Here is a 27,221-nt window from a genome sequence, read left to right as displayed (position 1 = left end):
AAGTTTCTGCTCTCTAGAAACTTACTTTCCACTTGGGATGTCTATGTGTGCAAACGTATAAAGTGGTAAGACATGTTCTTAGAAAGCAGACTTAGCACTTTTGATCTTTCAAGTGTGGGTGGGTGAGTGCTACACATGGTAGGTGTCCAGTATTTGTTGAATTGAATAGAATGCAATGATAATAGGTAGCCTCATTTACGTGTTATTAATTATTTATTTAACATGCTATTAATTATTAATATTAATCATTTAATATACTATTATATTTATATGCTACTAATATTTATTTGCTGTTATTACTATGCCTACTATGTGCCAAACTCTTTACAAAGATTATTTTAATTTATTCTCACAACAATTTTGCGAGGTAGAAGGCTATTATTATCCCCATTTTACAACTGAGGGCACTTGCCTACGGTCATACAAACAGGACGATGAGGATGGATCTGAACCTGTCTTCCAGATTCCCAAGCTCTTTGCACCATGGCGCCACCTAGTGGCCCACTATATAACGCCTACTATATATTCCGCATGAGCTAAGCACTTTACAATTTTTATTTGATTTTTGATAAAGGGCCTTATAGTTTAATGCCCTCCAATTCAACAAATGCTTATTCCGCTCCAACACTGCTCATTGCGCTGCAAGGTGCTGGGGATGCAAAGGGAAACCCAGAAACACTCCTGTCCTCCATCTTATAGTCTGTTGATCAAGGCTCCCATGATTTATGGTTAGAGAGATCGCCTAATCTAGTCCCATTTTACAGCAAAGGAAAACTGAGGCCCAGAGGGCTGACTTGCTCAAGGTCACTGGGTCAGCAAAGGACTAACGGGATGCCCCTTAATGGGGTCAGAGGAGAGAACCGTGATAAAGGCGGGGAAACAGTTTTGAAGCGGTAGGGGGTATCTCTGCAAAAGAAGTCCCGCCCTCACGGGGACTAACCCCCGGAGGCGCGCACCACACTAAGGTGGAGGTGGGGCTAGCTTGACAAGCCGGCGGCGGGGAAGAGAGAGGGGCGCGCCAAAGCGACGGAAAGGCGGGGAAGTCTTGGCGTGCACGCAGCGGCGGAGGGGCGGAGGCACGCGCCGCAGCGACGGAAGGGCGGCAGATCTTGCCGCGTACTACACTAGGAGAAGAGGGAGCTGGGTAGCGGTGGCGCGCACGCGGCGGCGCCGAGGGGTGGAGGCGCATGCGCACTTGGCCGCGGCGAGAAGGCGGGAAGGCCTAAGGTGGAGTCCTCGAGAGAGGTACGCGCTCAGCTCTCAGTCCTCTCTGTGACCCGGCTGCTTCGTCCCCGGGGCTTAGGACGAGACTTCCACCTCACAGGGCGTCTCGTTTACCAGGGAGCCTCCACTGGCAGGAACCCGGCTGAGCGGAAGGACGGACGGACCGATCGACAGACGGACAAACTGACCAACTGACTGAGGGAGATCAGAGGTGTGACAAGAAAGCAGCAGACCCGGGGACCGGAAAACCTCTTCCACCTACAGGCTGATAATCTCAGCCCTGGGGGAGGGGGGACCTGAAACCTCCATTCTCAAAAGCTGGGGGAGGGGGAGACTTGAAACCCTTGTCCCCACCCAAAGCTGATGGCCTCGGGAAGTCCGGAAAGCTAGGAAGAATAGGAATCTCACCTCCACCCGGCCCTGGGAAGCCTTAGCTCTGGGTGGGGAGGGAAGGAACAACCCAAAGTTGACAGCCTCAGCTCTCAGTCTGCGGGAACCTCCAAAAGCTATTAACAGCCTCGGGCCAGGGAGGGCCCAAATCAGACCTAGAGCTAGGGGGCCCAGAAACCCTTATCTCCCCAAATAGTTGCTTCAGGGCCAGAGTCGGAAACCTTCATCTCTCAGAAAGCTGGAACTTGCTCTTGGGCTGGATGTCTCCATTTCCCACATAGCACCCCTCAAAGTTAACACCTCTTAGATGTTGAAACCTTTATCTCCCCAAAGTATGACCCAGGAAAGCAGAAATTCCTATCCTAAAAACTAATAATCCCAGAACTAGAGGACATGAATTCCCCCCAAAAGCTGACGGTCTCAGTCTAAAGCTGAGACTCAGAACTTTTTATTAATCCCATTAAGCTCAGAAAACTTCATTCATGTCTTGCCCCTTCCTGCTTACCCCAACCAAAAGTCAGTAACCTGCCTCAGAAATTCTCATGTCCCTTAGCTAGTTAGTCCTTCTGACCAGAGCCCTTGGACCCTTTTCCTCTTGGAGATCTGATCGTCCCATTCTAGAGCTAAGAGACCAGAAACCCTCAAGCATTCCAAACAAACAAACCCAAAAGCTAATGTGTCATCCCCAGAACCAGTGGGTACAAAAATCCTGACCTCCCCAAAGAGGTGACAGCCAGCATCAGCAGTACATAATTCTCATCTCAGAAAGTTAACCCCCCACAGCCTCATCTCAGAGCCAGAGCCCCAGAAATTATTATCCTCCCAAGCTAAGAACCTTAGCTTTGCCTCAGAGACAGATGACACATATTACCCACCTCCAAATCTAAAAGCTCCTATCCCAGAGCCAGAGAACCTAGAAATCCCTTCTTTTTAAAAGCTAACAATCCTAGATGATCCTAGGCCCAATTTAAGTGCTCAGTAAAAATGTCTTTACTCCCTTCTAAGAAGCCAATTCCAACTTTGCCCTAAAGCTGTATACATTGTACAGGATACATTATAATGTCCCTCCCCCAAAACAATAACCATAACCTTCTATCATGGAACCTGGGAAAACAATAATCCTACCTCTACAAAGCCAGCCTCAGTCCAGCCCCAGACCTAAGCATTCAGCTGAAGCAGTCCTGACTCACAAGTTGGGCTCAAGCAAAGATCCCAACTTAAATTCAGGACTGGTGCTGAGAGAGGAACTTGCCTATCATATCCACCCCATCACACTGAAACTAGCCCTGCTTCCTTTCTGCCATGCAAAACAAGTAGCTGACAGAAAACTCCAATAAAAGCAGTAATTAAAGGTTAAATTTCCCTATTTTTTTGGGATGGTCTGATTAGCGGGGAGGGCACCAACTGTATCCCTTGATGTCAGAAAAGGATTAATTAAATAAATACTACCTGTGGATAGAAATATAACATCCATCCATGTGTCCTTCTCTGAGAATTTGTTTCCCATTTTTATAGACTGTCATGTCTGAACAGGATCTCAAAAATAAGGAACAGGATCAGTGTCAGGATCAAGCAGGGCCTTCTATCTTCTGTGATTTGGAAAAAAGCAGCACACCCTGTGAAGTACAGGGAAGGTAAGAATTTCTGGAGACTTCTCTAATTTTCCACTGAAGTCTATATTTAAGACTAACTGATAATGCTGTTAGGTCTAGTCTCTGTAAGGAGCCCTCTTGGGTAAAGTATACCAATTCGAGCTCAGTGGTGCATGTTGATGTCCCCAAGAAATGTTTGTAGTAGACCAAAAGAAAAAAAAAAAGTTCTGTAAGAATTAGGTGATATCATGCTACAAAATGATAAATCATTATCAAAATTGCTGAAAAATTACGAAAGTTCTCTGGTAAGGGAAACAGAACATAGTAAGTGAGGTGATAAAATGAATTCAGAGCTTGAAGTCAGAAAGCCTGGGTTCTAGTTTCAACTCTGCTCTTAAAGTCACTGACTTTGGAAAAAAGTTTTGAAATATGATGCAATGGAAAGAGTACTGGATTTGGACTCACAAGACCTGGATTCAAATTTGGTACTCTCATTTACTATCTGTGTGATGTTAGGTAACCTCTTCGGGACTCATTTTTCTTATGAAATTCAAGTATTGAGCTAGGTGATTTCTAAATTCCTTTCCAGGTTGAAATCTATAATCCTATTATTCCCTTAACTTTCTGATTTTCAATTTCCTCAATTCAGCAATTAACAAAGCACCACCAAGTATTCTATGCTAGGAGCTGTTTTCTCAATTGTAAAATCAGTAGGTTGAACTAGATGGCCTCTGAGTTCCAGCTTTCATTCTTTGATCCTAAAGGATAATACAAAAAAAAAAAGGCATGACCCTATTCTCAAGGAGCTTATACTCTAAAAAGGACAAAATCACATTAAAATATCAAGGAGAATGAGGTAAGTGAAAAGGAGGAAAATATGAAAAAAAGAGATCACTTTCAGCTTGACTGGGAGTTGTGGAGGAAGGATTCCCAAAGAAATAACTGCTGAGTTGGGCCTTGAAGGAAAGGAAGGATTTCAAAAAAAGAAATGGTCTTGAGATGGGAAAGGTCCTTATGTGCATAAGGAAAGAAGAGTAGTTGGTTTGGCTGGAATGTCAAGTTCCTGAAAAGAAGTTTTTGAGATAAGTCCAAAAAGGTGGCTTGGAGTCAGATTGGGAAAGACCTTGAATATCAGGATCTGAATTTTATACTTTATTTGATAGGAAATGAGAAATATAATGGAAATTTGTTAATGGAGACATAAAAAGATCCTAATAATTCATTAGAAAAATTACTCCAACTGTAGGGTAAAGAAGGGAACGGAAAAAGGGAGATTCTAGGGATAAGAAAGCTAATCAAAGAAAAAAAAGATGTTCATAGCTTGAATTAGAGTGGTGACATTAGGGGAGTTCAGAAAGGGGCACATGAAAGAATCATGATTTGTACCCAGGTCCAATTCCTTTATTTTAAATACTACTAAAATCTAAAAACTAAATCATTAAAAATTACTAAATTCTGAACAAGATGAAGAGAGCAAGCTGGATGTCCATCTTTGGGCTTACTGATGGGAAGAATTTTGGGATTTCCTTCCATTTTTGATATTCTGTATTTATAAAGAGCTGGGTTCAAATTTAGCATGGTCCCTTGAAAAGACCATTGAATTTGAAGTAACAGGACTTGAATTCAAATCTTAGGTCTTCCATGGACTTTTTCAGGTCACTTAACTTCCATGGACCTTAGTTTCCTCATGTAAAATGTAGGGGATTGGACCAGAAAACTTCTAAGCTCTAGAGCTATGATCCTACAATGAAGTGAAGTGACTTGTGGAAGATCACAGAAGTTAGTGATAGAGTTGGGACTTGATCTCAGGTTTTATAATCCCAGGCCAAGTACATCTCTAGATAATCGTTAATGTTCCCTTTAACTCTGAAATTCTATGAATCTGATCTTAAGCCCTGATCTCCTTTAAAAAAGCAGTGAAATTTTTCTCAGAAATCCTCTCACAACCCCAACAAATGATGTAAGAACAGTGGATAGACCTAGTTATCAAATGATTAACAGAATGATTAAGTAGTTAATATATTTTATGGGGAAAGCTACATACTCGTGCTTAGGCTCTTCATTCCCGTCTCCACCTCCTGGACGGTTTTCAGAGGAACATCATTGTGCCTGAAGCTGAAGATTTTGTCTTGTTCCTCCTCGAATGTTTGATTAACTGGCCACGTCTCTGGAGGGTTGCTGCCCGCGGTGTTCGTAAGTGGCATGTGTATTGTTTACTTGTATTTCTGTGAAAAGCGACAAAGCTAATCACAGCAGGCTTCTCTGGCTCCCACTCCAGCCAATCACAACTTTACCTTAACAGATGGCTTGGTTTACTGAGGCCTGTTCCCGCCACTGTTTCCGCAGGCTGAATGCCAGCACAGGCAAGTCTGTGGAACTGGATGTTCTAATCCTTCCAACAGCATTAGGGACTGAAGGAGATCCTGAGGACAGACTAGAATATATTAATGCGGCAGCGATTGATTGAGCCTCGGCTCACAGTCTTACAGCACAAGGATGTCAACATAAAGCCCTTTGCATGTGGGCTTCCTTCCCTGGACTCTCTCCATGTCACCTCAACAGAACCCACTAAGGAAATGGGGAAAGAGAGGATTCATTTTCTTTATTAAGCTTAATTGGAGAATGCAGGCACAGAGAGGCTTGTGATTAATTAGCATCCTGATTAATATGCAGCTGCCTTAGTATTAAGAAAAATTAAATATAAAAGAACAGATCCCCATGGGAGAAGCTAGTAAAATAAACATGATTTTTGGGACCATCTGATTTTGTCTTTTGTTTTATGGACAAATTTGAATGAACTGAATTAATTCAATCTTCTTTTATATGTTTTGAGTCAAAGGAAAGATGCAATCATGAGATCTCTTTCTTCATCTAGGAGTGGCTTTTGGCTATGAGCAGTTTGAGGAGGATTTATATTGGTTACTTAAGAAAAAAGCAACAAATCTCTCTTTTTTTTTCTTTCATTTTAAGGTCTAAAACAGAAAAGAAAGCACAAAGGAGAAGGCTAGGGATAGGGCAAAAGCCCTAGAACCCAAAAGGTTTTCTCGAGTTCTTCCTCCATCCCCAGATTTGTGCCCATGTTGTCATCATATAATCACAGAATTAGAACTTTTAGGGACTTAAGACCAAATTCCCTCAGCTATGAGAAAATTGAGGCAATGAGAAGGGAAATGAGTCACTCAAGATCACATAGTGGCAAAGAAAACTAGGTCTCCTGAATTCCGGCTGCCTCTTTCCACCACATCATGCTGGCTTCCCTCTCTTGAGATATGCCCCCATCCAACCCCCCTTAAACAGGCATTCTGCTCTTTCCCTTCTGTCATCCAGGCATAGATTTTCTAGCCCTTCACTGTCAGTCTCCAATGCAGACAGCCACACTGAAACCTTGGATGGGAAGACATCAAGTTTCTTTGCAGCTCTGGATGCCAGCATCGAAACTTTACAAAAAAGGGCCCAGCAGCTGATTGACAGCATCAATGAAAGCAGGCAGAAGGACCACACACTCATGAGCAACTTCAGAGACAGCCTCAAGATGAAGGTAGAAAGCCTCAAGTAATAACTAGCCAGAAGTGTCAGACTTTTGAGAAACTACTTGGACTATAGTAAAAGCACAACAGTTTGTTGGGCGGGGTCAGTTGCTACAGAGTTTACTTTAAGGTCAAGGATGTTCTTTCACATAGGCCAAAACCGGAATTATTATCTCCCCAAAGATGAGCTAATGGTAACATTCAGTTCCAGATTTCTTATACTATTTGAGCTTTAGCAGCAGTAGCCTTCATACTCCAGGCTAAACATGAACATTAGTAAAACTCAGAGAAGTCTGATCCTTTCCAGCAGGGAGAGGGAACCTTTTTTCTGTGAAGAGCCATTTGGATATTTATAACATCATTCTCAGGCCATACAAAATTATCAATTTATACCATTCAAGCAAGTGGGAGGTTTTTGTATCTAGCTTTCAGCTCATTATGGCCTGCAATTGCCTTAGCAAATGATTTTGTGGACCTTATATGGCCACAGACTGGACATTCCTTGTCCCTGATTTAGAGGATGCTCTTTCTTTGTTTTAAGGATTGCTTCTTTTTGAAAATTTAGATTTAAAAATAGCTAGTATTTTTCTACTCCATTATCCTAAGAGGAGAGAACAGCTTTTCAGTGTCTCTAAAAGGAAAGTATTACAGAAACAGAAAGGGACTGTTTAGAATAAACACTTCATTTCTAATCCTGTTTAATTCCTAAAAAGTATTTAACTTTTGCCTTGAAAGGTATCAGATTTGGTTGAGAAGTTGGAAGAAAGGATGTATCAGATTTACGATCATCATAACAAGCTCATTCAGGATAAGCTGCAAGAGTTCTCAGAGAAGATAGAGAAGATTAATACTTTAGAAACTGAGCTCAAACAAGTCTGCCACACCGTGGAAACTGTGTACAAAGACCTGTGTGTGCAGCCTGAAATATGACAATGTCCCAAGAAAAGAAGACCATCTGAGAAAGGAATTGTAAGTCAGTAAGCATGAGAACAAAGCTAAGATGAAATTAAACATTGCACATATTACAACAATAAATACACTCTTCAGATGTGCTGTTTCACGTGATGTGATTTGCTCTTTAAACAGCTTATACCAGAAAGTCCAAAACTGAATGTTGTTAAAATCTATATAAATGAGTAGTTTGGAATCTTGTTTGTAAGGATACTCAGGTAAAATGTGAATTGTGAACATTTGCCAGTTACAACAATGTCTTATCCCTCCTAGTATCCCTGTCCCGTTTCACTTTCTACCTTCTAAACACTGAGACAGATCAAGCTTGAGTGACTTCAGTAATTTACATTCTAGGTTTTAAAAACTTCCACAAATTGTCAAATGAATAAGACATAAAGCACAGCGAGAGTATACCGGAAGAAGCATAGGTACTAGTTAATATTATGGGCTGTCTTACAAAATGAACTATAATATTCCTATTTCTCTAGCAACATTACTTTCCTTTTACTCAGAACAAAAAAGCATAGACAGTTTTGGTCAGCAGCACGTGAACTTTATTAACATACTCGTTCCCAGTCTGTTCCCAAGTCCAGAACACAGAATGATATGTCTGGAAATCAATGGGTGATCAGCAGGGTCAGGAGGCATTAGTAAGCCCTTGGGGGTTTGGGTAAGAGATCTTAGTTACTCAGTTACAAATCAAGCAGCTTCATAGAAGCTGCTCTGAAGTTCATTCATCTTCCTCTTGCCCCCGATTAAAAACAAACCACTTTATTTCCCAAGTTATATAAAATTAATAAAAGTTGATGCATTGAAAGGGACTGGAATAGTATAATCACATTCTTTCAGCATTTCAACAGAAGAATTGATTTTAGAACAAGGCACATTCAGGTATAGAAATAAGTTTCTTCAATCTCAGTCTCTACCTTTCAGAAAGGAAAGTAACAGTCACTTCCCCAGAAAAGCAGATTTAACACAACCTGGGAAATCAATACTGACATAATGAAATGAAGACTTTCTGAAGGATGTTTGTCAGCCCTTAAGAAGAACAAGTTCACTTCCCAGCAGTAAATGCCTGAATTCCCGTGATAGCTCTCCCAAGAATCAGGGCATGGATGTCATGAGTACCTAAAAAAAAAAAAAAAAAAAGGGAATTGAGAGAAAGAGATTGTTTTTAGCTGGCCTCAGAGTGGACAGTTAGTTTTGCCAGTTTTGTTATTCTGATATTCACCAGCATCTCTGATGCTTTACTGCAGAGGCTCCCAGTCACATGGTAGGAGCTAACATCAATACCTCCTGCCACAATCAGATTGAAGTCAGCCTGCCTTTGATCACTTGGGCATGGGTGCCAGTGGAAAGCAGAGAGGCTCATAACATCTAAATATAGCCCCTGATTTTTGCAGAGCTTTGCAAACTATTCAGTGGTTTTGGCATTTCCCACATGAACTAGAGAACTGTTAAGTCCAAACTGGATGCAGCATACAAACTCAGACTATAGCTATACCTTTTTGAAGAAATTAAAGCTATTGTCATTAAAAAAAAAAAAAAAAGCTGATTCACTATTGATTAGAGAAATGTACATTAAAACAATAACAACTCTAAGGTACCACTTCACACCTGTCAGATAGGCTAATACAATAGAAGAGGAAGTGATAAATGTAAGAAGAGGCTGTGGGGAACCTGTAACTAATGCACTGCTGGAGTTGTGAATTGATCCAATTATGCTGGATGGTAATTTGGAACTATACTCAATGGGTTATAAAACTATGCATATCCTTTGATTCAGCAATACCACTACTAAGTCTATATTCCAAAGAGATTATAAAAAAAAAGAAAAAGGACCTACATATCCAAAAATATTTATATCAGCTCTTTTGTGGTAGCAAAGAATTAGAAACAGAGAGGATGCCCATCAAGTGAAGAATTGTTGAACCAGTTGTGGCATGTGAATGTAATGGGATATTATTGTGATATAAGAAATGATGAGTAAGATGATTTCAGAAAAACATGGAAAAACTTACATGAATTGATGCTGAATGAAATGAGCAGAATCAGGAGAACATTGTACACAATAATAGCAATATTGTGTGTTTACCAATTATAAGAGACTTAGCTCTTCTCAGCAATACAATGATCCAAGACAGTTCCAAAAGCCTTATATTGCTAGCCATAACCAGAGAAAGAACTATGGAGTTTGCCTACAGATTAAAACATAATATTTTCACTTCTTTTTTTTTTTTGGTGGCTTTTCTCTTTTGTTCTGTTTCCACATGACTAATGTGGAAATATGTTTACATGATTGCACACATATAATCTATTTCTTGCTGTCTTGAGGAGGGGAGATGAGAGGGAGGGAGAAAAAATTTGGAACTCAAAATCTTATAAAAATGAATGTTGAAAATTATCTTTACATGTAATTGGAAAAATAAAATACTATTTTTAAAAAGTGCTGGGGCTTATTCCTAAAAGCAATAAGGAATAGGAAACACTATATATTATACCTGGACTTCTCTCCCCAGTTAAGTTCTCCAAGCTTTAGCTTGGGATTCTAGTGATTTAGATCTAGCACCAGGTATGTCAATGAATCACTGTAACTTTAGGCAATTCATTTCCCCTTTTGGATTTCAGTTTCTCTTTCTATAAAATAAGAAGTTTAAATTTGATGATCTTGAAGGTCCTTCTCTCTCTAAAATTCTATTTTTTAAAAAAAGAGCTCTATGGGATACCAGTCCATGGAAAATGGACCAGAGGTGACAGTTACAAAAAGTTCAGTTTTAAACTGTTTTATTCATATCCCAAACATCTTATTGTTCAGTTTAATAACCATTTATTAAATGTTAACTAAATGCAAGAGAATATGCTAAGCATTCAGGATATGAAAGCCAAAAAGAAATATTCCCAGACCTCAAAAAGGTTGCATTCTATCATGCTTGTGCACATAGTATAATCCCAAAATATATATAAAGTATTTCAAAGGAATCTAGGAAGGGAGAGAGCATTAATAAACTTGAGGGCAAAGTATCATAGAGACTTATGGAAGAGGTTAGCATCTGAGGTGTTCTTTGAAGGAATGATTCTAGGAATTCTGAGAGACAGGGGTGATGGGAAGTGAGTGGTAGAGATTACAGACCCCCTATGAAGTCTCAGGAGCTGCAATGAAATGTCATATACAAGCAACAGCCAATGATAACAATATGAAACCTATTCACCAAAGATATCAAGGAGAGAAGGAAAAGGCATAAAAGAAAAGAAAGGGCTATTTTTAAAAATACACAGAAGAGAAGTTAAAAAGAAATGCAAATAAATAGGATAATTTTTTGAAAGCTAATGAGATTAAATTATTATATACTTTAAAAAAAAAGCAACACCATGGTTGCAAACTTGGGTGACTAAGATAGTGTACACTAAATAGAATTAGAGAAGTTTGGAGGAGGAAGGGATTTTCAAGGAAAAATAATGAATTCTATTTTGGACATGCTGAATTTGAGATGCCTTTGGTACATCCAGATGGCATTTAGTGATACAGTTCAGAAAAGAGCCAGATAGCTATAGATAGATCTACAAATGAAGACAATAATAATAGCTGACATTTATATAGCATTTAAGATTACAAAGTGCTTTGTGGATAATGTTTCATTTGATCCTCTCAATAATCCTGTAAAATGAATAGTGTAAGGATGATGACATTGATTTTACAGATTCAAAAATGACAGGGACTTGCAAGCTCAGAAGCAGCGCTAAGGCTGGAGACTGGGTGTCTCTCTTGCAATTTCCCTGACATCCTCAGAGTCAGAGGCCACGAGCCTCCTTTCTGGCTCCACATGGGCTCCTTACCTTCATAAGTGTTTACAGCCTCCAGGTTCATGACATGCCGGATCACATGATACTCATCAGAAATCCCATTCCCACCAAGCATGTCACGGGCCTGCCTGGCAATATCAAGGGCTTTGCCACAATTGTTCCTCTTCAGCAGTGAAACCATTTCTGGAGTCAGTCTAGAAAACATACACACACACAGAGTATTGATTAGACTGGTGAAAGAGAAACTCTGACCCTTTCCATGGTTTCCCAAAATGATCTGAAATGTATCCAGATTTTTCTCCTGTTTCTCATCTACTCCTGTCAAAATCTCATCCATCCTTAGATATCAGGGGTTCCCTCTCTTTTCCTTCCTCAGTCAGAAGTTGTTTTCTCTTTGCTGAATCCCCATAGTGGTGCCTCTCTCTTATGGTCAGAATCACATCATGTTTCACATTACAATACTTTGGGTGGATTGTTCTCCACTCAGCTGCCTGAAGCCAGAATGAGTGCTAAGCACGGGCCTTGGACAACCAGTTCTCTGGCAATACCTGGTGAATTGAATAGCTCATCTAGAAATGAGGGGATTAGACCCAATGACTTCTAACGAGTCTTACAGTTCTAAAGCCAATGATCCTAGGAACTGATTTGTTTTTGCACAGGTGTTCTTCATGTTGAAGCAAACTTAATTTCAGAAAATTTGTATTTATATAAAGAATAATTTGGAGCAAGATTAAAATTTTTTTTTTCTTTGGACTACATAGTTCTTATGGAAAAGTCACCATAGGAGTTTGTCATCCTTGGGCCAAATCACTCTCACTCACAAGATATCCCTACTTCCTCAATGAATTTTTCTTTTCTTTTTTTTTTTTTTTTTTTTTTTTTTTTTTTTTTTTTGCTGAGGTAACTTGCCCAGGCTCACACAGCCAGGAAGTGTTAACTGTCTGAGGCCAAATTTGAACTCAGGTCCTTCTGACTTTAGGGATGGTGCTCTATCCACTGCGCCACCTAGCTGCCCCTTTAAATGAATTTTTATGAAGCTCACTTAGAAATCTAGTTAAAAACATACCTCACAGATTGCTTTAGTGAGAATCCTTCTGGAGCCTCTAAGTTTTGGCTCACTTAAGTCTCTTTTCTTATATATGAACTTGCCTGATCCTCCTGAGATGTAAATGCTCTTCTCCTCTTGAAATTACTCTGTATTATCTTGCAGATACTTTGTATTTGCCAGTGAACAAGTATTTCCAACAAGGAGGAGCATCTGAGGGTAGCAACTATTTCATTTTTGCCTTTCCACCCCCAGTGTCTTGCACAAGATTAAAACTTGTTTCTTGGATTGAACTGAAGAAAGAGAAAAGGGGACATTCTAGGAGCAGCACAAGTAGTTGGAGGGATGTATGGGTTGCTGCTAGGCCCAGGTAGGGCTTACATACCTGGCTGAATATATATGACTGCTTCATGGCTACAATGACATCACTTCCTCTCCCTCACCTACAGTGCTCCCTGAAGAGCACTCCAGGAGGACCTCATTAGCCCTGGAGTAGCCACCTCTACCCGGCCATCCCTTCACCCAGCTTAGGCCTGAACCCCATACTTGTCCTCATCTTTCAAACGCCCGAGTTGTAGGCAAGCATGCAGGCCCAGGGTGATCTCTGTGAGCATATCAGCCAGCTTCTTCTGGATGAGCTGGTTTTTAGCCAGTGGGGACCCAAACTGCTTCCTGGATATAGAAAGAGAAGAAGGGGAAGGAAAAACAAGTCAGAAAAGGCCTTGGGACAACTGAAAACAGGAGCTGAGGTTGTCACGGAAAACCTCTTGGAGGCAAGATAGTGGCTAAGTCTGCTGTATTTGGCCCGCTCCCCCTCCAGTCTTGGGCCTGTTCCCCTCACCCAGGCTAGACTCATTCATGCTTTGCTAGCACCCTTCTACTTCTTGGAAAACCAGATAAACCCACCTCCTCCAGGAAGCCCGCCTTGATTGTTGGACCTATCAGCTTGAGTACCAGCCAGGGGGAAGGAAGAAAGGGGAAGGGAGAAGGAAGGTCCAGGTTCCAGTTACCTGTCTAGGGTGTACTGCCGGGCTGTATGCAGACAGAACTCTGCAGCACCCAGCGCCCCCCAAGCAATGCCATATCTAGCGTTGTTCAGACATCCAAAGGGGCCCTGTGAAAAGAGAGAAGGGGCCGGGATGCCTTACTATGTCAGGGCTTCATCCTTACCTAGGGATCTGTTATTAAAAATCATCTAGTCTAATCTTATTTTACAGAGGAGGAAACAGAGGCTTAAGTTAAATGACTTGACCAACATCAAGCAGTAAGTAGATGTGTCAGAATTTGAACTCAGGTCCCCTTACCCTAAATCCAGTACTCTTCTTTTCCTGGACTTGAGTTAAACTCCTTGAATCTCCCTCAATTATTCTAGTTCCCCTCCTCAGGGTCTCCCTCCTCCTCTTCCCACTTTACACCTGCTGTTTTCTGACTCTGGGTCACTCACAGCAAGGCCGGACACATGGGGCAGCATGTTCTGTTCTGGCACTTCCACGTCATCCATGAGGATCATTCCTGTGATCGAGGCCCGAAGCGCAAACTTGCCTTCGATCTTGGGAGCCGATAATCCACGCATCCCCTTCTCTAACAGGAAGCCCCGCACCTGAGTGTCCTCACACACAGCCCAGACCACAAAGAGGTCAGCCATGGGCGAATTTGTGATCCTAAAGGGAGGGATAGGGAATAGCTGTGGAAAGGGCAGCTTCTCTCCAAAGTCCTCCTCCACCACCACAGAACCGCCCACCCGGTTTCTTAAGCCTCATAGAATGACAAGGATTTGAAGCCAGTCTTAGCAGTCCAACCCTCTCATTCTATAGATGTTGTCGATAGGAGTCCCCACCCTCACCCCCTCACCAGGTCTTGGAGCCGCTCAGGGTGTAGGTCTTGCTGGCTGCATTGTAGCGGGCCTTAGTCTCCATACTGCCTGGGTCACTTCCATGATTGGGTTCCGTCAACCCAAAACAGCCCAAGAGTTCCCCCTTTGCTGTCAACCAAACCCATAGTCAGAGGACCCCCTACTTCCCCTGAAAACTTCTTCCCTCCTCCCAGATCACCTCCCTGTAATTCCCCCTGCACAGGCATCTCTATGGCTCTTGGATCTTGCAAAGCCCTAGCAGGACCAATGACGTTCAAAAACCCTGGGGGAGCCTAGTTTGTGGGGCCAACAAATCCAAAATTTGTGGATTTTGTTCCCACAAATTCCTTGTTCTTGGGGAACAAGAATCAGTAAGGTTGATATCAAGAGTTATATTAAATTTATGGGTCATGATTAGCAAGGTTAATAAGGAGAATGTTTAGGGGGCCCAGGAAAGAAGGCTGGCAGACTTGGAAACCTGGATCAGGTATTGGAGTATATCACTAGGGAGGGAGCTCAGGATGCCCTGGTGGGTGAGCAGGCGCAGGAAGATTTGTCTGGAAGCTTAGACAGGGGGGAAGGTAGGAGATGAAGAGAGGGGAACCACAGGAAGGTGAGTAGGCTCAGGGAGGTGGGTCACAGGTCTCAGAGACTCAAAGAATTGGTGGAATTGATAAGAACCTTGGAAAGTATCTGATTCAATTCCTTCATTCTGTAGAAGTCCTGAGAGACTAAGTGACTTGTCCAAAGTCATACATCCAGGAATGGAACCCAGATCTCTTAACTCCAAAGTTAATGTTCTTTTCACTAGACCAGGTTGCTTCTTCTCCAAAAGGGAGTCTTAAGAAGGTCAATTGGGGAAGGACTCAGGGTTCTTTGAAGAGTGGGTAGAATTAGGACCTGAGTCAGAGAAAACCTCAGAGGCCATCCAGACCCAACTAAACCTGAATAGAAATGCTTTTGTTCCATATTCCCAACCAGGAGTCATCTAACCTTTATCTGGAGAATTCTAGGAACCTCTAGAGGGAGCAGCCCATTGTACAGCACTGATTATTAGCAATTTTTTCCTGAAATCAAATATAAAATCACCTCTAAGAGTCTTCCACCCTTCAACTCCAGTTCTACCTTCTGGGACAAATCAAAATCAATTTAATTTTTCTTTCCTGTAATAGCCCTTAATATAGTTGAAGACAGCTAGCCTTCCATCATCTAAGTTTTCTTTTCTCCGGCAGATTTGTGATAAGGGAACTAAGTGCCCCAAGGCTGGTAAGTTGGGGATGGAGCACCAGGGTCCAAGGGAGAGGACAGCTCAGGAGTTCTGAATGGGCTAGAAAGCTCTAAGAAGATCAAGGGGTTAGAGGCAGCTAATAGAGAAGAGGCTAAGGGGTTCTTAGCGGTTCAGTGGGCTCAGGAAGCTGGGTGAGGAGTCCCACATTCCAAGTGTATTACTCTCACCCAGTCGGGGCAAGTACTTCTGTCGCTGCTCTTCAGTGCCATAGGCATAGATGGGGTGCATGACTAAGGAGGACTGGACACTCATGGTTGACCGGTAACCACTGTCTACACGCTCCAGTTCCCGGGCCAGAAGTCCATAGGCTACAGATGAGGTCCCAGCACAGCCATAGCCTGGGAGAACAGACACAATCCATTAGATAGACCGAGTCCTAAGTCCCCAGGGACTTCTTGATGAAGTCATTCTATTATGAAGAAACTGGACCTTAGGGATGAATATTCTGTGGTTCAGATTCAATTCCCAATCCCCCAATTCTTTTTTTTTTTCAGTTCCAGCACAGTGTTATTAAGTCCTCGAGGACATTTTGAGATCTGTATTTGTTTTTTTTTAATTAATCTCCTAACTCTTTTTTTATTATAGCTTTTTATTTACAAGATATGTGCATGGGTAATTTTTCAGCATTGACAATTGTAAAATCTTTTATTCCAACTTTTCCCCTCCTTCCCTCACCTCCTCCCCTAGATGGCAGGTTGACCAATACATGTTAAATATGTTAAAATATAAATGAAATACAATATAAGTATACATGTCCATAGAGTTATTTTACTGTATAAAAAGAATTGGACTTTGAAATAGTGTACAATTAACCTGTGAAGGAAATAAAAAATGTAGGCAGACAAAAATAGAGGGATTAGGAATTCTATGTAGTGGTTCATAGTCATCTCCCAGAGTTCTTTCACTGGGTGTAGCTGGTTCAGTTCATTACTGTTCTATTGGAACTGATTTAATTCCCCAACTCTTAAAGAGACTAAATCTACATGTGTTCCCAGCTAACTACACTATCAGCTATTGCCACCCAGCATGAGGGACAAGAAGCTGTGGGCAAAGCAATCCCCCAAATAAAGAGGGTTAAATGGTAACACAGAATGATCTTAGGGGGAAGTCACCTAAAATTCTTTTGTTACTACTAAGAATAGATGCACATATTTGAACCAAGCTGAAGAGATTATCCTGTCAACATTACACCAACATTATTGATGTACCTAAGTCCTGAGAACCTTTCCAATGAACAACTACAGTACCGTTCTGAAAAATGTTTTGAAAAATAATTGTATTATACAAGAATTATTTTTAGATGCCTATAAAAGTTACTACTTTGATACCTGCATAAAAAAAGAGCACTGCTGCTGATTCTTCTTTAGAGTCTTTTACAGACTGCCTAAATGCATATACTCTGGATGCTGCCATGTTGCCTTCATGGAACTCTCAGAGAAAAGGCACCTGATCTGGTTACTAAGTGCCTTCAGTTTCAGGAAGGAGATGCCAGAATGCCTCTAACATCTACTAGTGGCAATAGCTGCTGTGATAGTGGAGAAATTACAAGCCGTAACCTTAGGACATTTGACTTATTTAGTGTTCTCCATGTAGCAATGGCTAGGTCTGAAGTCAATAAGATCCAATTTCTCTCTTTAAGATGTCAAATCATTTATAAACAAGCCCTACAAGTCTTAAGAACAAGCAGAAAAAGAGTAGGAACTTGTTTTCTGCAAAATTTCAGTCTTTTCAAAGATATAATCTCATCTTTGTGTTCCCAATACTGGTCAGGATGGGAAAGCAAAGAAAAAGAAGAGTTAAGAGGAAAGGTGATTCTTTCCCCCTATGCAGAAATATATAGCAATGCAAATTTGTGAACCAAAAGGAAACATTTACTATAAATTTCCAAATTGTGGTTAAAGATTCTAGTAGGGTTTGAGGTTGCAACCCTTTAGTACTAAGGCACATGTAAATAATAGATCACTTTCTCTCTTTCCTTGGGAGTGACAGATTTATTATTCTAGCAGATGAAAAGAAAGTGATTTCACTGATTGTAAAATAAATAGCACTGAAGTCAATTTAGAAATTTTATCTCCAGTGAAGTCCAAAAGTGGAGAAAAGAGAATAAATAGTGTTTGCAGTTTTTAATCCTTCTCTAATGGTTAAGAATCATCTTATTATAAAAAACAGCACAGGTTTAACCTAGTATCAGATTATTTGCTATCTTAGGGAAAGGGAAGGGAAGAGGAGAGGGAGAAAAATTTGGAACACAGAGTTTTGTAAAGGTGAATGTTGAAAAGTATTTTTGCATGTATTTGGAAAAATAAAATACTATTTTAAAAAAATCAGTATTTGAGATTTTGAGATTAATCGCCTATTATTAATTCTTCTCTCCATCTTGGAAAGAAAGAGACTAGTTTAGGTTAGAAGGCAAATAATTGGTGATTTTTCATGAATTAAAAAAAATATTCATCTATCAATTTTGACAAAGTAAGATAATTCAGAATGTCACTTGACCAGCAATTTGTTTTGTGTCTATGTTTTAAATAAAACTGTCAATTATTTAATTTACTTTAAAATGAATAATGGTAATTACTTAGTATTTGGGAATAGTATAAAAGACTAAATTTTCATTATCTGAGATTATCTATAGAATAAATAAATTCTAAAATAGTAAATTTGTTTGTTTGGTTGTTGTCCTTCATCCTCCAAGAGGATCAAAATAACAACACTGTGGTAGATCATGTTACAGTGTGTCTGACTGTGGTTAACTGGAGCAATATTAGGTCAGGATGCTCTACCATAGGTCGGGCACAAATAGTCTATGTGAACATCTGGATTCTCTAAACTTGTGCATCTTGAATTTCTTTTGAGCTACTTCAATTCTGCTTTCCTTATAGAGTACAACACCTTCTCTGCCATGATGGACAGTCCTGTGCTAGTGTCTCCTATGCCACACAATCAATTCCAGACTTCTTTAGAGAGACTTTGAGAGTGTCCTTGTATTGCTTTTTCTTACCATTATGTGAGCACTTGCCCTGTGTAAAGGGCATAAAACAGTTAAGATAAGATACCAGATACTGAAATCCTTTCTTGAACTAAACTGTCAAGCATACAAACTCTACTGTCTAGAACACAGCTCTTTTGGGCTGGCCATATAGTTCAAATGCCAAACATGTGCTTGCCAAAAAAATTAAAGAGCAAATTTGTTTACTTAGAAACTGAGGTCCTTTTCTTCAACACAAATACAGTCAAAATGGTAGATGACTTACAAGTTTGCTTAGGGCATAAAAGTGATTTATATGATGATTTGTCCATTAATTCCAAAAATTATGGATATGTACCTAGAATTATATATATTGAAGTTACATTCAATAGTATCAAAAAATTCTAGTTTAGAGGATTTTTTCCCCTAGGGGTTAATATGGTATACCTTATGATATCTAGGTCAATAGTAGCCAGTGTTTTTTTGAGTTCTGACTGAACTGTCATGTATTCATTGTAAATGTGAAAATCCAGAATGTGGTTATTTTTTCAATTTCTAATGCCTGATTTTTATAGCAGGATATGTTTATTAAACTAGAAAAGAACGATGTTGAATGAACATTTTTGGAAAATCTTTGCATTTATTTAATAAGCACTAAAGATAACTTCTTATTTATTGTTAATTTATTGCCATATGAAAACCAACTGCACTTTGCTTTTAATTATAAGCAGTATCTTTTCAATAATATAATGATCCAAGACAATTCCAAAAGACTTATAACAACTGCTATCCACATTCAGAGAAAGAACTATGGAGTCTAAATGTAGATGTTCTGTTTCTTTTTTCTATAACATGACTAATATAGAAATATGTTTAACATGATTGCACATGGATAACCTACATCAGTTAACTTGCCATCTTAGGGAGAGAGAAAAGAAAGCAGGGAGAAAATTTTGGAACTCAAAATCTTATAAAAAAATTGTAAGTAGTGAGATGGAACTATAATTTCATTTGCTCTGAATTTTGACCTCAGATATAACTGTTTGACTGATGTTAAGCCTATACTCCATAGTTCAAAGGAAAATGCCAAGAATCATTTCAAGAATACGCCAGCTGGAAAATATTATCAGTGCATGCAGATCATTAGGAAGGTTGAAAAGAAAACTTTATGAAGGTAATGGTAGGATCCTCTTGAAGCAGTTTCTCACTATATTTCCTTTTTGAGCAGGAATATTTCCCATTTCCCACCTACTTAATTCTGAGCCTTATTATAATACCCTGTAAGTAGAGTAGAACTCTGATGAAAGATTGATTGCTCCAAAAGGTATCTATAACTTTTACTTGAAATCAAACAGACTTATTGTCCTGAATTTGACAGTAATTGTTGACTTCCTAGTCTAAGCAACTAAGACAAATCTTTGCTCATTGGTTTAACAGTTATATCTTCATGTGTAAAATTTATGTCTGTATGAAATTATATTTTAAGTGAATGATATAGAGGAAACATATATCCTCAAAGGGAGATATGATAAAACCATGATATGATAAAGATTCAAAAGCTTTAGTTTTTAATAAACTTTATTTCAGGAAAAGCAACAAAATTAAACTGTTTCCATTTGAGAACTAAGATATATATGACTGGCTTTCAAATGTTTTCCACTGGGTCAAAATATATACTGAGAAGACTCACAACAGCTGTAATTGTATCAGCAACCCTAGATGTTTGGCTGTTGGACCTTTCAGTGAAAAACAATGAAAAAGACCAAGTAAAGATCATGGTTTTAAATGATCTATTTTCAACTTTATCCTGGAGGTAACAGGGAACTTCTTAAGTTTCTTTCACTTTCACTCAACCATCTACAGATGCTATCCATTCAAATGCCTAAATACACAGGCTTTGAATATATATTAGTAATTGTCTTTATAACTAGAGAAGGAAAGGGCAATCTACTCTGGAATTATTACCAAGAAAACTCTATATGTGGTCACAAAGAACTGGACACAACTAAACAACAATTGTATACATGGTCTCAGCTGAATTGAATCTGTTACACATAGAACTATTTTAATTAGTTTCTAAAGCATGATAATTGTATAAATATATATGCATATATTGAATTTAACATATATTTCTACCATGTTTAACATATATTGGACTACTTATTATTTAGGAGAGGACGTAAGGGGAAGGGGGGGAATTGGAACACAAGGTTTTGCAAAAGCTATTGTTGAAGAATTGTCCTGGTATATGTTTTGAAAAATAAAAGGCTTTGATAAAAATAATTTCTAAAATTTTAAAATCATTTTTTAACTATTTGAATGATCTCTCTCTTTCTCTCTTTCCTTCTTCTCCCTCTCTCAACATCAAGAGATGGACAGGGTTATTTTATATAGACTAGTCTTTACAAATCCTTCCTAAGAGTCTTTCTTTAGCTTTATTTGTACCACTTATAAGGTCCTGATAAAGAAAAAAAAAAAAGATATGTGAACACTGAAACTCTCCAAATTTTCAAATGAGTTACAACTAACTGAATTTGATATTGTCTCTATAGCTCTGATGTTTACCCCATAAGATTTGAATTGGTTTTTACCACATAAACTAATTATTGAAAGGTTTTGTGAAGTCCTATTAAATCATACTAAACTGTATCACTAATGGATGCAAGCAGCATTAAGGTAGCTTGGAATCTGGAAAGTAGATTTATTGGAAGAAACAACTCTACAACTATGCTCTAAAAATAAGGGACATTCCAGTTACTGTTAACTACTGATGTCCTATTAAAGACCCTTACATGCTGATTAAGGATACATTCACTAAGTTTGAAGGAACTAAAGTGAACAATTTGTGGACAGTGGTCTAGGGCAGATCCTGTTAATATGGAATTCCCAAGGTAAAATATTTCCTACAAGCAGATGATTTTATAAATTAGAAAGCTAAACTCAAAATCATAGAATAAGAAATCCAATGTTTAAATGGAATGCTGTACACGTATTTACCCAAACTCTTTATATTGTCCAGCATCTAAATTACATTCTGGTCTTAGGGAAAATATAGAGGATATTTTAAGGGATATTCCCTGAAATACTGTTATAAATTTTCTAATTCAGTATTGCAGTGTTATTAATTTTGTTAGTAAAAGTGTTGTTCTAGACATGTAGGTTATACAAATGATGACTTTTGAAAAGATTTAAACTCTTTGAGAAAGTAATACTATAAAATAATATCAAAAGGTGAAGTTTGCAAGGGATAAATGAGGGTTAAACTGTAACTTGGTATAGTATAGTATTAAGATGTAGTCATCTAAAATTCTTTAGCTCCTACCAAGAATAAGTACGCATATTTAAACAAATGCAAACAAATTGTACTCCCAATGTTACAAATGCACCTAAATCCTGATAAAATTATCAAATGCAGAAAAAACTAAATAACAGTTCTGAAAAATAAGTTTTCATAAATAGTTGTATTTTGTGTGAGTTATTTCAAATACTTATACCAACTACTACTTTGTTATCTACACAAAAAAGAAAACTGTCATTGATTTTCTTCTTAGTTTCTTGCAGAATGCCTATATGCACCTCCTATGGATGCTATTATTTTCTTCCTTTCAATAATTTTTCTATTTTCTCAAGGATTGTTTCTATGTAGATTTATTTCAATCTGATGCTGGAACATAGTAAATACTTAATAAATGCTTGTTAATTGTATGGATACTAATTAGAGATCCAAACTCTGTCCTAGAATCTGTGATCCTGAACCCCAAAGGCAGGGACAAGAAAGAAACAGAAAGAAAGCTGGAATACCTATACCTACCTTTAATGGTGGGGCCTAGCACGCCCAGTTCCCCCATCTCTGAAATGATTTCCCGGTCAAACACTATGAAAATAAGAAGACACAATTCATAAATGCTCGGACAAACCTGAGGCCCAATTCCAGCCCCTCCTCTCTCCCTACTCCTAAGAGGTTACAATCTTGTCTTTAGGGAGCTCCCAAGGCCTACAGGAGAAAGACAAAGCTTCCAGGTTCTTTGCCCTTTACTCAGATTGATCCCAACATCCACAGGCCTGGTCTTATGACTATTAAAAAGGTTAAAAAAATCACCTAGTTTCTAGGTAATTTAATAATTTTATTAATAAGGCCAGCAGATTATTAATAAAAGGACAGTCACCATCTCTTAGACCAAAGACTCCTAATGGTGGTAGAGTTTACACGCCCTTCGAAGAGGAGGTATTCCAGAGTGATTGCCACTCACCTCTGATCGATTAACACAATGGTAGGTGGGATATCTCAGGGTGGGTGACTTTGGTGACGCAAATCTTAGTCACAGAAACAGCAGTTTCTACATCACTAGTTCCCCCCATCCCCCACTTTCCAGTTGGTACAAATACAATGAATAGGAATACTATTCCTATGAAGAAATATAGAATTTCTTCAGCTGTCTGATTAAATTTTGGCCTAATTAGATATTGTCCTGGGTAAATTTTTAAGAGAGATTTCCTATACTGTTTCTCTTTTATATTTAATAATTAATTATTTAAGTACTTGGACCAAGATTTTCCCCCTTTTTTACTTCCTCATATAGAAACCAACCATTCATTTCCTACAGTCTCCCTTCTCATTAGCTACTGGAGAAAAGAGGGAATCCCTTGGGGTTAAAGGGAAGCCGCCCTAGTTTGCTTTCTCACTCTCACCCAAGACCAATACCTTCATTCCGATTAGCCAAGAGGATTCGAGGCATCAGCTTTTCCTGGCAGTAGGTTCGAAAAGTATCTCGGGTCAGGATCTCATCAGATGTCAGTTGTGCTTCCAGAAGAAGGGGGTCCTGCCAGTTGAAGATGGGGCGAGAAGCTGAAGGGGCAAGAACAGGAGAACTCCAGGGTAAGGAAAGTGAGACTACTCATTGCTCAACTTACCTCCAGCTACATTCTCCTTGTTGTCTGAGTAAAGAAAGACCTCGCTTTGTCTCTAGGTTGCAAAACTTTCCAAAAGGACTGACTATCCTGAGCAAACTATGTTTCCCTCCCTGAGACAGTTTCCCTACCCATTAAATGGGGATATTTCCCATAGGACTTCTCTACCAGAGTTGTTTTTCACTGTATAAGAGTTTTGAATGGTTTAGAAATGACAGCCACTGTTATTCACAAAGATTCTCCCTCCTACTCTTCCACCCTAGTTAGGGTTGGACATCTGACTGGAGCTGAGGAGAATGGCAAGTAATAGGGCAGGGGACTGGCTACCTAATATCTCTGGAATCACAAATAAACTTTCCTTACATTGTGAGCTCTGAGGGCAGAGACTGTTTTTTTGTGACATTTTATATCCCAGTGCTTAGCACAGTGCCTGGCACAGAATAGGCATACAATATTGACTGACTGATTGATTATAGAGTTCTTCATACCCTGGCCCCTACCCACCTTTCTACTGTTTTATCACAACACATTGTTCCCTATCATGCTTGACCCAGCCATAATGGTACACTTCTGCTCCTCACACTTAATACTTTATCCTCCTTCCCTTCTCCATGCCTCTGCCTGTCCCCAGTCTCATCCCAGCCTCTTGGAATCAATGGTATTTGTTACCTTCCACATGAGACCTTTCCTGATTCCCCCCTTCCCAAGCTGCTACTCTCAAAGTTACACTATTTTTGTATCCTCTTTGTGTAAATATGTATCTATGTATCTACCTATCTATCTATATGTGTGTGTGTATGTGTGTGTTTTTGAGAGAATGGGATGTCTTCTGGATTAGAATGTAAGCTATTTAATTGTTTCACTTTTATCTTTATATCCCCAGCATCTAGCATAGTGCCTTTCATATAGTAGATAATAAGTGCTTATTGAAGATAGGGATCTGGGATTCAAGAAAGCTTCATGGAGGGTCATATATTTAGAGTTGTAAAAGACCTTATCAGTTAACATATATTTTAACATATTTAATGTATTGGACTACCTACCTGCCATCTAGGGGAGGGGGTGGGGGGAAGGAGGGGAAAATTTGGAACAGAAGGTTTTGTAAGGGTCAATGCTGAAAAATTATCCATGCATATATCTTGTAAATAAAAAGCTTTAATAAAAATAAAAATAATTTTAAAAAGATCTTATCAGTCATAGAGCCCAATTTTCTAATTTTCCAGAAGAACATGGAACTATGGAACAGGACACCACAGTGTGGTTGTTATTTGCCCAGTCATAGACAGTAAATGTCTGAAGTGGGATGGTATTTGAACTGGGTGTTAAAAGATGAGGAGGGGCAATTAGAGGGCACCAGCCCTGAAGTCAGGAGGATCTGAGTTCAAATTTGACCTCAGACACTTAATATTTCCCAGCTGTGGGACTTTAGTTAAAGGCTAGTGAAAATAATATTTTTCTCCCATCCAAATAAAGAGGTCCCCTGAAAATCTACCTCTTCCAGACCACTTTAGGAACCTCTGACTTGAGTCCATTCCAAAGAATAAATGAGAGGGAGGAGACTGATCAGGGAAGTTGCCCCAATCAGCTAGATGAGCACAAATTTGGGGTCTTTGCTAGGATTTGTATTGCATCTTCCTTTGTATGTACTCTTTGTAAGTCAAAGTTCATGGGATGATAACTTGGTTAGCTTTCATTCCAGTGGGCTGTTTTGGAAGGAGCAAATTGGCCCATAAAATCCCCGAGTACTTATTTCCCTGCTCCAGCCTCCTCCTTTATACAGGCCAGCTTAAAGGACCAAACTATTCTCCAAGAGACACCAAAAGGCAAATCTGTAGTTCCATAGGAGGATATCACTGCAGTCCCAACAAAGGAAGTCTTTTATCTGCCCAGACTAATATGTACTAAGTGTCCACTACTTGCTAGAACCTGTGCCAGGCTCTGGGAAATAACTCGAAGACAAAAGTGAGATGGTTTCTGCCTTCTAGGAGTTCACTCGCTCATAAGCATTTCACTTTTATAAAGAAAGAAACAGGCCAGAAATGAAAGTCATGTGCAAGATCACACAGCTGCTGAGCAGCACAATCAGAATCCGAGTCTAGATGTCCCGATCCCACCAGTGCTCCTTGGAACTTCCTTGGGAGTCCAGTCCTCTGTGGGTCTCAAATAAGGAAAAAGGGACCCATGTGGGGGTTGGAGAGGGGGTCACTTGTAATGGGAGAGCTGGATCCCAGGAGTCAGTGCAATGGATACCAGACTCGGAGAGAGAATCCATGTTCCAGTTAAATAACTGACTCTGAGCAAGGAGTTTTCCCTTGATGAGCCTCAGTTTCCCATCTATAAAGGGGGAGAGAAGGCCCAGATGATCTCTTAAGGTCCGTCCAGCTCTAAGTCTCCGACTTTCCCGGGCCCCAACTCACCACGGGTCGCGGCCTGGGTGCCTCGGCCTCTCACCAAGTCCAGGACGGGACTGTGGATTCGGCTCAGGAGCCGCCACGCGGAGACACGCTTCAGGGCCATGGGGAGGATGGTAGGCTTCCTGAAGCAGGAGAAAGAGAAAGAGTTCAGGCTCCAGGTCTCCCGCCCGCCTCCAGCCCCAAGACTCGATCCATTCCCCGGAGTGGAAGACCGAGACTGAGAAAGGGGCCCGGGAATTCGGGCCAGGAAGGCCACTTCGGCCCAGCAGAGAAACTCGGGGGGGCTGGGCTTCCTACCAAAGTCCCGGACCCCTCCCCGCTCTCGGTCCCCCGGAAAGACCTTGAATCCGAGCGGGGCTCACCTGACAACCCCGGGACTCGGTGGTCAGAGTAGGACCGGACAATGACCACGAGAGTTGGAGAGGAGAGGCTGAAAGAGGCGGGCCACATTTCAGTCCCCTTCATTGGTTCGAACCCCGAGAGGGGCGGGGGAGGGGCTGATCACTTCTTAAACCAGCAATGCCGAAACTTACTCTGGCAAAGCCTAACAATGCCCGCAGACTGAGCATGCCTCTTTAACAAGCTTAGCCCGGCGAGGAAGCCCGGAGCAAAGAGCAGGGCTTCGTTTTGATTGGCCGCAGAAATAGGTAACCTTTGACTCTCTCTCTCATTGGTCCGCTGTGGGGGCGTGTTGTGAAATGCCTACATCCACCGGATTCTACCTGCTGAGGGAGGGACCCTGGCCCTGAGCTAATGAAGTCGCGGGATGGAGGGGTGGGGAGAGGTCCTGCCTGGAGGTTGGAGCTCGCGGCCCGGGCGCCCAGACCTTTCCCCTCCCGGTCCCCGGAGGCTCCTCACTCACTAGCTGAGGCGCCCGAGGCGGCGTGTGGACCCCGGTACCCCAGGGATTGGGAAAGTCTCCCAGAGTCTGAGAAAGATGGCGTGACTGATTGCTTCGGTCATTGTTAAAATAAAGCAGTTCCATTCAATTAAGCCAACATCTGCTACTAAGAGCAAGGCGCTCTGCGAGACGCAGGGGATGCCGAGGCAAAAACAAAGCAGTCCCTACTCTCAATCAGTACAGGAAATTCTACTAGGGTATAGAATAGATGAAAAGGAGGAGGAGGGGAGAGAAAGGGGAAAGAGGGGGAGGGGGAGGAGAAAAAGAAATGGGAGGGGGAGGAGGAAAGAAGCGGGAGGGGGAGGAGGAAAAGGAGGAGGAGGAGGAGAAAAAGAAGTCGGAGGGGGAGGAGAAAAAGAAGCG

The 27,221-nt window shown here is 40.5% G+C and overlaps 2 protein-coding genes across 4 annotated transcripts; one reads left to right on the top strand and one right to left on the bottom strand.

Annotated features, from left to right (window-relative positions):
• Positions 1 to 276: 276 nt before the first annotated feature.
• On the top strand, positions 277 to 7,781 carry SYCE2 (synaptonemal complex central element protein 2). 2 transcript variants are annotated; one of them, XM_051971635.1, is made up of 4 exons: positions 277 to 1,245; positions 3,130 to 3,248; positions 6,534 to 6,744; positions 7,469 to 7,781. In XM_051971635.1, exons 2-4 carry the CDS (start codon positions 3,136 to 3,138, stop codon positions 7,661 to 7,663), a joined length of 519 nt encoding a protein of 172 aa, XP_051827595.1. In that variant the 5' UTR covers positions 277 to 1,245; positions 3,130 to 3,135; the 3' UTR covers positions 7,664 to 7,781. The 2 variants fall into 2 exon arrangements, with proteins under 2 accessions (XP_051827595.1, XP_051827596.1); XM_051971636.1 differs by lacking the exon at positions 277 to 1,245 and adding an exon at positions 1,252 to 1,435.
• A 434-nt stretch (positions 7,782 to 8,215) lies between these two features.
• GCDH (glutaryl-CoA dehydrogenase) lies at positions 8,216 to 27,030 on the bottom strand. 2 transcript variants are annotated; one of them, XM_051971633.1, is made up of 12 exons: positions 26,820 to 27,030; positions 26,298 to 26,387; positions 25,961 to 26,079; positions 23,338 to 23,481; positions 22,447 to 22,509; positions 15,838 to 16,008; positions 14,382 to 14,511; positions 13,975 to 14,191; positions 13,541 to 13,644; positions 13,077 to 13,202; positions 11,519 to 11,679; positions 8,216 to 8,812 (listed from the first exon to the last, which is right to left on the bottom strand). In XM_051971633.1, the coding sequence occupies exons 1-12, from the start codon at positions 26,918 to 26,920 to the stop codon at positions 8,739 to 8,741; spliced, it is 1,500 nt and encodes a 499-aa protein (XP_051827593.1). In that variant the 5' UTR covers positions 26,921 to 27,030; the 3' UTR covers positions 8,216 to 8,738. The 2 variants fall into 2 exon arrangements, with proteins under 2 accessions (XP_051827593.1, XP_051827594.1); XM_051971634.1 differs by lacking the exon at positions 26,820 to 27,030 and having other exon boundaries at positions 26,320 to 26,417.
• Between the last annotated feature and the right edge of the window lie 191 nt (positions 27,031 to 27,221).

Source organism: Antechinus flavipes, chromosome 1, assembly GCF_016432865.1.
Source record: "Antechinus flavipes isolate AdamAnt ecotype Samford, QLD, Australia chromosome 1, AdamAnt_v2, whole genome shotgun sequence".
NCBI classification, from domain to species: Eukaryota; Metazoa; Chordata; class Mammalia; order Dasyuromorphia; family Dasyuridae; genus Antechinus; species Antechinus flavipes.
The sequence above is the reverse complement of the archived record's forward strand: the minus strand, read 5'-3'. Positions and strand labels throughout refer to the sequence as shown.